This window comes from Xiphias gladius, chromosome 22 (genome assembly GCF_016859285.1).
Source record: "Xiphias gladius isolate SHS-SW01 ecotype Sanya breed wild chromosome 22, ASM1685928v1, whole genome shotgun sequence".
In the NCBI taxonomy this organism is placed as follows: Eukaryota; Metazoa; Chordata; class Actinopteri; order Istiophoriformes; family Xiphiidae; genus Xiphias; species Xiphias gladius.
In genome coordinates this window covers 13,810,840-13,821,205 of record NC_053421.1, presented here as the reverse complement: position 1 = coordinate 13,821,205, position 10,366 = coordinate 13,810,840, and the positions used below count along the sequence as shown (strand labels likewise).

Genomic DNA, 10,366 nt, shown 5'->3' with positions numbered 1-10,366 from the left:
ATTACGTTTTCAGTTGCTTATAAGATTTAAATCATTATGGCTTTTCTTTGCTTCTGTGTGTTGCCTAACCAATGAAAAATGAATAGGAGAATCTCAAGTTACTGTAACACTTTATTTTTTTTATTTTTTTTAAATACCACAGAGTATTAGTACAGTCAGTCACACATATTTTAAGAGGCAGAAGATATTCTCTCTCTCACCCTGCTTTCATAAAGCGATAAAATGAAACCTTGGGTGGCATCAGAGGCTACACTCGCTCTCACACTCACACACTCTTCTATCTTTGTGGGGAAACTCATTGACATAATGCATTTCCTTGCCCCTCACCCTAACCCAAACCTAATTCAAACCAGAACCCTAAAACCAAGTCCTAATCCTCAAACAGCCCTTTGAAGTTGTGAGGACCTGCCAAAATGTCCTCAGAACAATGGTTTTAAACCAAAATTTGTCCACACAACCATAGAAGGACACGGACACGCGCACACACACGTGCACACACACACATACACACACACACACACACACACACACACCCATACACACACACACACACACACACACACACACACACACAGAGTGCTGGCCATATTCCAGTTAATATCTTAGTCAGGTTTTATTTGCATGCAACTTTGATAATCTGTGACAGAGTATCCATGTTGAGACAATCTATTTAGCAAAAAAATACTGTTCACTTTCCAGCTTCTCCCTCCCTGTTCGAACAATACTGAGTTATCTGTAACAGATGGGAAAATTATAAATTATAATCCCAGTTTTAATCGTTTTCATCTTTTTGATGATTAGGACTATAACCTCATGTCACAGGAAGGACTGGTGAGAGACTTAGAGGCTTCATTTGCCAACTGGATAAATAGCCTATTAAGAAGCCTTTCAATGCACCATTAGACTACATCTGCAAAGTGAGTCTTATGCATGAGAGTTTCAATCTTGTTCCCAACCAGTTTTTAACCCTGCACAAAAAGGGAGGTGTCTTGCACGTGTGTCCCCGAACTGGAGTAGAGGTTCACCCCGGTTACTCTGAATTATAACATTTCCAAAAGTCAACACAATACCAGAATAACCACATTAACAGCAGACACCTCAATGCATGTAAACATAGCCAGTGTTTTCAGCTACAGTATATACAGTGTTGATTCAGGCAGTGCATGATGAGACCAGGTCAGTAATGCCAAGTCAACAGTTAGAAGGTTCATATTTAGGGTCGTTGCGGTTAAATCTCACCAGTAACATGTTTACAAGTCAGGTCATTTATAATCAACTTGTCACTTCTGATATTCTGTCTCTGAATTCATCTTTTAGTAGTACCATCACTGAAGCAATAACAGATTCATTGGCACATTAAACACCATCATGAACAGAGAGTGCTGCAATGAATATAAATCATTTCTGACGATTCTGTGAGATAGAAATCTAAGCAACAATACCAGTGAGCCATATCTGTGTGATATTTCTATAACAAAAAAAGTCACCAAAAAAAAAAAAGAGCAAAAACAAAAGGATTCTTCAAGGTAACAGTGCAGCAGTATGAAGTGGTGTCTTCATAGCTATTAAAATCAGACAGGAGGACAACGAACATAAAACACACCATGAAAGGATCCAGCACAATAGGAGTGTGCTGTATTCCAAAAGGGGAAAAAAATGCATTCAGGTCTGAATGCTATTAGAGAGAGAGAAAATGGGATGCAAATGACTTTCTAGAGAAATACAGCTTATTTACAGGGTAAGAAAGAAGTGCAAGGCTAAGCTTTCAAAGACATTCACACACTTAATTTCCACAGTATATACCAAAAGACATGCGTAGAGGCACATACATATTCATCATACAAAAACAGAATATATCAAAAGCAGAACACCAGTCAGACATGGCTTTTTGTGACTCAAATCTGATCAACTGACAATGAAAACAATGCACGCCAAAGCACTGATATCATGGGATGTGAAAAGGCAAAAGCTGAAGTTCCAGCCCTTTGAATAAAAAAAGATTAACACTGTCACAACAACAAAAAGACATCAGTACTCGACCATCCATCTCTTGACCATTACTGAATGCCAACCTAAATTTCAACATAATTCAACAGAATGGTATCACCCACTCTTTTTTTTTTTTTCTTTTTTTTTTTCTTTTAAGAGGTACAATATTTGGTTTTCAAATTGGGTTCTCAACCTTCCCAGAATATGCTCAAACATTTGCATGGCACAGTGTTAGCGCCTTAATAAATTAAAAGATTAAAAAAAATCCTGCTTTGATCCCTAAAGAGAGGGGCAGAATCAGGAGCAAGAAAAACATTGAAGTGTCAGCAAGGTACTCACCTAGGTAAGAGCATCAGTTTAAATTGGATTGGAACTGGTATCTGACTGCAATATACAAAGTGTTAATGGACTGCAAACTGTAAAAATAAATGCTAGCATGATTTGAAATGCTACAGTGTGTTTAAGATAGTGAGATTATTCTAAATACAAATAGGTAAAAGGCATCTTAAGAGACCAGTCTCTTTCGTTTTCTGCTCACCTTGGCAGAACGTGTATTTTTGTATGGTAAAGTAAAACATTCCTTTAGAGTATGACTTGATAAAAACCTTGCAGAGAAATAAAAGAGCAGAGTCGAGATGCAAGGCATCATTACAGTGGTTAAGCAGTACCTGTATTGCTACCAGCAAATTACAAGATTCCCTTTTCCTCAGTGAAAGTCACAAAAACACAACTTGAATCACTTTTATAGCTCACTCTATTTTGGCAAATCACGGAGAAGAGATAATCATAAGTCACTGTCACAAACTATAACTTTCATTGACAAAAACATGTGAATTATTCTAATTAATGGTCACCACAGAATAAAATAAATTAGACTTTTTCTTTTTTTTTACTCAATTGAATTCTTACTCCCCCTTCACGTGAAGAGAGGCACGTACACGCTTGCGTACATAAAAAGCGGTAAGAGCACTGCAGCAGGCAGTGAAGATGAAGAGTGCCACAGCGTCGTGTGCAAGATCACCGTGAAGACGCTCATAGAAGGGACGGCGCTCTGTGAAGTCTGTTCGCAGTGCCTCGATCTGCGTCAGGGTGCACACCACCACAAACACGTGAAAGATCTGATGGCCCTGCCCAATGAAGTCACACTTCCCAGGGAACAAGCTCTCTGGGTGAGGGCAGCAGAAGAAATAGGCGCCAATTAGGAAAAAGAGCACATGATAGAAATGGTACACCACAGTTGGGTCGGAGCAGCCCTCCTGGTAGCAGCTGTAGATGCGGTGAACCACAGGGCTTATGTCTAAACAATAAGCCAAGGCTGAGGGCACCACTTGGAAGAGCTTGAGGACAAACCTGGGTGTCTCACAACTGGCATATTTGCCATAGCAGCAGCCGAAGCAAGTGAGCCAGGCCAGGAATGCTGCTGCAGGTAAAAAAAGTCCTTGCACCCTAGTGTGCCACTCTTTTTCTATGGCATAGTAGTAGTGTGCCAGAGCACTGCCATACTGGTAGACAGCGACCCCCACGTAGTCGAGGAAGTAGAAGGTGTAGCAGGAGAGCTCGGACTTGGCAGAGAGGAGATGAGCGAGCGCGCTGAAGGAGAGGTAGGTGAAGGCTGCCAGGAGGACAATGAAGAGGGGCTGAGCATGAGGGTCTCGCAAAAAATCAACAGTCTCTGAGATCTCCTGCCACTTCACCAAGATGATGAGAGCGGCCAGTAGATGGGTCCACACATTGAGGGTTTCATTGTGCCTTTGGAAGAGGGTGAGGAAGTAGTAGCGCCAGCTCTGGTCCGGCTGTCTGTAGCCGGTGAGAATGTGACGCTCGCGGAACACCCAGGGAACGTCAGACACCTTCACAGTGCAAGGCAGCGTGGGGAAGGCCGACTCCAGCAGCTGAGGGATCTGGCGCAGCTGCTGCGCGTTGATGAACAGGCGACCGATCTGCTCCATCACCACTGTCGCCATGGCAAACTGGAGACGAGAGAGGAGGGCGGGAAGAATGAAGGAACAGTCAGTCAGTCAGTCAGTCAATATCTGTCTGGCCTTCAGATGCTGTCGGATACTGTGTGCATGTTTGCTCCTGCAACACCATTTTTACAAAGCAAAGAAGCAGTGCATTAGTGGTTCAGTCAATGAACAGAAAACTGAACAACAACAATTTGGAAAGTCAATGACTCATTTAAAACAATTACCGAGCAAAAGGTTCAAATATTCTCAGCTTCCAGTTTTTGCTGGTTTTTCTGTTTTATATGATTGGTTGGGAAAACAAAACACGCAGTCTGAAGTTGTCACCTGGGGCTCTGTGGAATTGTAAAGGGAATTTTCACTGTTTTCTTACATTTTCTAGACCAAGTGATTCATCCAAAAATAAAAGTAAATAAATTAAGGTTATTAGGGTAAATACAAACCTCTGGTCAAATGCAAAATACATAATAGATGGGATACTTGATCAAAGACATTTTCATTAGCATTTTCCCTTAAAGCTGCAATAACTGATTTTTTTTTTTCCCTTTTTGGCCACTTGGGGGCTCTAGGACAAGTTGAAAAACACAACACTGACTGGTTTTTACCTTTATAAGTTGTTATGGTTAACATGTTCCCAAACAGTTAACACATTCATCAGACACAGAGCAATATTAACATTCATCCAGAGCTGCGTCTCTGGCCACATGAAGAGTGCAGGTCCAACATTTATTCAAGATATCGATTAATGCAGCTTTAAGTATATCCATTTGTAGAAGTGAATTACCCTCATGTTTTCATAATTAATAATGCATCATGGATTTTATGGATAAGAGTGTTGCATCCGATTGGTGCCTCTGGCTTGATCCCAAGCCTTTAATCTGCTCTACAACACGATGCATGACTTTGAAGGACTGTTGCACACCACAGGAGCTCAGGTGCAGTAAAAGGCTCTGACCTCCGCTGCCCTTATGGTCATAAATTCTGCCGATCGTGCCTTCTTTCTCAACTGTCGGTATCGATGTTTGCAAAACGGGGAATTACTTCCCTGAAATGTGTAGCACCTGACACAGAATCAATATTACCTACAGCATCTACGTTTAAGAGGTGTAGGTAAGATTTGAAAATAGGTTTTAATACAAAAGAGAGTGGAAGCAGTTTTGACAGGTGGTGCTATCGAGGTTGACTGTCTATCACAATTTATGTAATTTTATATCACACTTTCAATATGCATAATGATGTAATACGTTTTCTAAACACGCAGTGATGTTAAAGGGAGAGGTATCACAATATAAATGACAGAAGAAGAATCACAAAATGATCACAGCACTGGAAAATGACTCCCACCTGACATGGGGATGACTTGGATGTATTAAGTACAATGCATCTCCAGTTTTCTAAGGAGATGGTCATTTGTTCGTTGTTTTTTCCTTTTCAAATCTAGCTCAACTGGTTTTCTCCCCCCTAAATACAGAAACGAATTCTTGTTACTTTAGGCGACTTTACACAAGACTAGTACATCTATTGGGTAAGTTCCTGAGACACTTTGCGACATATAGACTGTGTTTTTCTGTTTGTTGCGATACTAACAGTTGTATTCAAAATTAAATATAATAAGCTTTACTCTGCACACTGTGCTGGCCTGGTCTTTTGGACTATACCTAATAGGAGCGCCATCTACAAATAGGGAGACCCGGATTTCAAATCGATTGAACGTTTCATTGATCAGATCACTTCAGATCCTCCTGGGTTCACTTCGCAGAGATGTGGTGAGCAGCCTCCGAGAGATCAGGCTGAGTGGGATGAATGCAGGCCGAGCGAGGATCGGGAGGAAAGGCGTGGAGTGGTGAATGGGAAGAGATTACGTAACATAACCCCATCCGAGTCCAGCCCTCGCTTTCCAACACGGGTTGCAATCCTTTAAAATATGTATAAGTGAAGGGAAATGCTCGACTCTAGACGTGGAGGATGTCTCAAAGTGTGGGTTTTAAACCCAGGCCTACATGGGCCTGTTGCAGTTAATTCCCATAAGCAAACTGCACCTGATCTACATGTCTGCTTAAATTTGAGGGCCAGCGTCCGAAATTAATTTGGTTTCAGCCTCCCCCCGAGCGTCGAGGCTTGCTTCAGTGCCAGATGTGCATTGCGAACATCTGCTTCGCGGTGTTTAGAGCTGAATTACAATATGAATACTGCTGCACTTTCGTGAAAAACGTTTTTTTTTTGCGTTCGAGGCGCATCTGAACCTATTTCACACGATGCCACTCTTATCATTTCACGGAAAAAAAAAAAAACCATGAAATTTCAAGAAAAAAAAATCGAATGATAAAATGGACATACCTGTAGGTAGTAGAATCAATCCAAAGGCTCAGAGGAAGCAGTCAGTGAACGATTTAGAGCCGTGCGGAACATAGATAACATTGTTTGAAGGGGTGAACAGAGAGAGGATGACCGGGACGGGAGCAGCGCCTGGCGGCTCTCACAGCGCAGCTGCTGGGCGGATACGGCACAGTTCGACGAGCAGCGCCCCTGGCCAATCGGCAGACGCGGCGCGGCCGTCTTTCCGCGGCCGCACACGTCGCCTTAACCAATGACAGCTGCCGCCTGGCCCATCAGCCCAGCCCACTCTGAACATAAATTTTTCCACTGCCAGATGAATGTATGGCACTCCCATGAGGCATTTCTATCAAATAAGGCCTTTAGGTGCCCAGTCTGCTGGTTGTTTTACAGTTAATGTCATATTTCGCAAACTGGTTACCAGTGTCTTTATGTCTTGCCTGTGTTGGCCTCTTTAAAAATCCTTTAGAAGTCATCTAATGTTAATAGCTATACTATATATTGATCTGATAACCGCTCCAACTCATGAGGGATAACCATAATATTTATCTTACCATTACAGTATTACAATATCCATACAGCAGTTCACTGGAAGTGTTATTCTGGACTCTAGCCATTTTTAAATGCCATATCCCTGCACCCAACCTTGCACATCTCCCCTTCATGTATCATGGTGTGTCTATTAGCCTGCTACATAAAAAACGAAGGTTAAAGGGACACATTCTGTGCATACTGTTCCTTGCAACGTGCACCCTTTTCCCCCAAACCAAGACGGTTAACTGGAAAGCTTGTCCCCAGGATATGGATACTGACCTGTGCAATGACCATACATATTTGAAGTTACACTCAAATAAGGTTTAGATCACACCCCCTGCTTGGAATTGTTAGAAAGCTATCTGGCGCATGATATCATGTACGTTCTGAAATTCTGTACATTCGTTATTTGGCGAATTTAAGTTGCCTTCCAAATTACTACGATAACCCTAGTGGATTTCAAAAGAAGCAATTTCCCTGCTTGAATAGTGTGGTCAAATCAGTTTTATGTCTTATGCCACAAACAAAGTTTCCATTGTTAGACCCAGTGTTTCTGAAAGATCTGCATTGTTCCCTGATTCAAACCATCCTTCTCAGTTTATATATCTCAACAGAGATGGATTCAGGGTGTGTCTACGCTAACACTGAATATGTTTTGGCCTCCTGTGTATGTATCCACGCTAGGATGATCTGTGTCTTAACCTGAATAAGGCCAACCTCTAAAAAAACATGAGCAAAAAGCTCCTCACATGATTCATATTATTGAGTAGAGCAGAGAAAAATAATGCTGCATGTACATTGGTAAAGCCAGCAAAAGTCATGATCATGAGCAAGAATCCAAAAATCCAGAGCAGGCTAAGGAAAGGGTCTCGGAGTCGAGCCAGTCTTTGTCCCCTGTGTCGTCAGACAGTGAAGAAACACTATGGGACAAGCAGTTTTGTGTTCTGAAGAGTCCAGCAGTTTCTTCTAAACACATGACAAAGATGGGATTGTGCAGCACTGTGTGTACGTGTGTGTGCATGGCAATACAGACTCAAACAAAAACAACTATGTGTACTTTCCTATACGTCACACTTCAACAAACATTATTACACTGTGACCACAAAGTATTAGCTTTGCAAGAAACTTGAAAAACAATCTAAACATGTGAGAAAGGGTTTATGATATGTAAAGACATGCGGGATAGGTCACTTCATGTACAAAATCTGGAAAAGGCAACGATTCTATTGTTGTCTCTGCAATTTAAGCGCAGTAAGAATTTTTCATTTTATGACTTATTGATGTAAGTTGAGGAAAAAGGTTTATTCATGAGTGCATCTATGTGTGACTTGCTACGTGCAAATATTTTACACTGCACTTCACGATGGAGGTTCAATTATCAGAATTTTTCAAAATAATACAGTATAAAATTCTAATACCTCTGGAGTTAAACCTCTTTAAATCTGCAAACTTTCATGATGCCATGAATGGATTATTGAATCAAATTTAATTACATTTTCTAATACATAAACAGAAAATGGTATTTCAGTGCCTATTCAAATGTGAGAGCCAATAAAAGAGATGAAAAATCCCGATTCCCAATTGAAGGAGTAAAATAAAAACAGAATGTTAAATGAAAGTAATCAGAAACACATAACTTCACATGCTTTACAATAAAAATAATCAAAGAGGTTGAGCAGCTTTTAAAAAAAAATAAATCATTGAGCAAATACAGAAAACTGCTCTGAACTTGACAGTGATGAATGAGACTTGGAACTGGGAGACATTTCCAACATGGGCAACGGGACAGACACTGACTGCAAACCTGTACAACAAACCTTAAAACGCTGAAAATTTCTGGTTACTTACACAAAACTTTGCATATCATGTGGCATGCAGGCATTGCCTCATAACTATCTGAAAATGTCTGCAATCCATGGCCTCCATCCATGGCAATTTTTGTGTATTCAACACATTTACAGATTTATGTAACTAGCTGTGAAAGAGCTGAAGAAATGTTGTGTTTGTGTTATCATGATGTCTCGGGTTCACATTTGTTACAAGGTCATTACTGTGATAGCTTGTAACACTCATTGCTGGCCCCATGAGCTGCTTATGCATGATGATATCACTGCATACAAATGTAACATTACAGCTTTGTCTACTAACACAAGAGCATATGTGTCCCTACAGTCCTAAAACATGCTGGTCAGGTGAATCTGAAACTATAGGTGCTCTGCTCATAGGTGTAAATTTGTAAATATGTATATGTGTTACCATAGTGATAGATTGGTGTTGTTGCCTTTCCGCCAGTCTATGCTGGAATATATGCTATCATAAGCCTTCTACTCTACTGCATGTTCATTTTCATATATGACAGCAGTTTCCAGACTTTTTGGCTTGGGACCCCTTGAAGTGAAGCAATGTCTACTTCTGTACTTCTCTGATGTATTGTTTACATCGGTTATGATATTGCCAGCACAGAGAATACATTTTATTATTTAATGATGGACTATAAAAGCAGCTGTCTCAAAAAGGTCTTCACTTTTCTCTCCCCTCTCTTCCACACATTTACTACTCTTGTTGCTTCAAAACTACTTCCTTCTTCGAGGACTGACAAGGGAGGGAAGTAAAATGGTGAAAATGCTTTGCCGTACTCTCATAGGCAACAAGCCATTGTTGGCCATCTACGTGAAGACAGTCAGGTTAATAGGCAGTACTGTTACTCCCCTGTTTCTCTACAAGTAAGAATATGTGTTAAGGAAACTTTTATCTTCAAGGTATATTCTTTGATTCTGAAAACTCTTGGTCCAAATGAAGGCTTAGGTGAACTGTCTATGACAAGCATCACAACCGCCGTGGAGTCAGGCAGCACCTTTTATCTTAAAGTTGTCTCTGCAAAAGCTTATACCTTTTGAAAATAATGTTTGTTTGTCAAATTCAGAGGCTACTTGTGTTGGGATTTTATATAATGGAAAGATTGTGTAGTCCACATAATGAGAAAAAGATATTAGTGTTTGCGTATTGGGTGTGAACGTTTCTCCACAAATAAAGAACAGAAATTCACTAAAAAAAAAAAAAAAAAAAAAAAAAATGTGCTAAGGTAAACACTGGTTCCCGCCCTCTTTGTTTTGTGATGCCTAAAAATAAAATACACCTAATCTCTGACCCTCATGGCCTCACCGTGGACATGAGCAGTTCAACCAGTGATTTTTTTTTTCCTTAACAAATTTGGGTTTTTTTTAAAGATTTTTTATGGGTCTGGGGAGATGTCTTCACTATTTCACAAGAAAAATAAGAAACAAATTTGAATAAGAAGAGAAGATTTATCTCAGGACCCCTTGGATATCAGAGCTCTTAATTACAAAACTATGACTTAGATTACCTCACTGCCACTAGGTGTCAGCAGTGACAAAGTATCACTAAGCGTACTGCAGCTTGTGCCACATTTGTGTAATATCTTCAATACCAACAGTCAGTCATCATCAAATGCTATAAAAATAACATTTCATCTCAGATTTTATAAGGGTAAGCACATTCAACTCTCCAGGACAGAAACTTAAAAC

General features: G+C 40.4%; 1 protein-coding gene across 1 annotated transcript; it reads right to left on the bottom strand.

Moving 5' to 3' along the window:
- Positions 1–549: 549 nt before the first annotated feature.
- Positions 550–3,971, bottom strand: paqr7b (progestin and adipoQ receptor family member VII, b). Its single transcript, XM_040118132.1, has one exon. It carries the CDS (start codon positions 3,951–3,953, stop codon positions 2,895–2,897), a length of 1,059 nt encoding a protein of 352 aa, XP_039974066.1. The 5' UTR covers positions 3,954–3,971; the 3' UTR covers positions 550–2,894.
- Between the last annotated feature and the right edge of the window lie 6,395 nt (positions 3,972–10,366).

Bases quoted from the DNA above. Each gene is read 5' to 3' on its own strand.
- paqr7b (XM_040118132.1), bottom strand. From the start codon at position 3,953: ATGGCGACAGTGGTGATGGAGCAGATCGGTCGCCTGTTCATCAACGCG.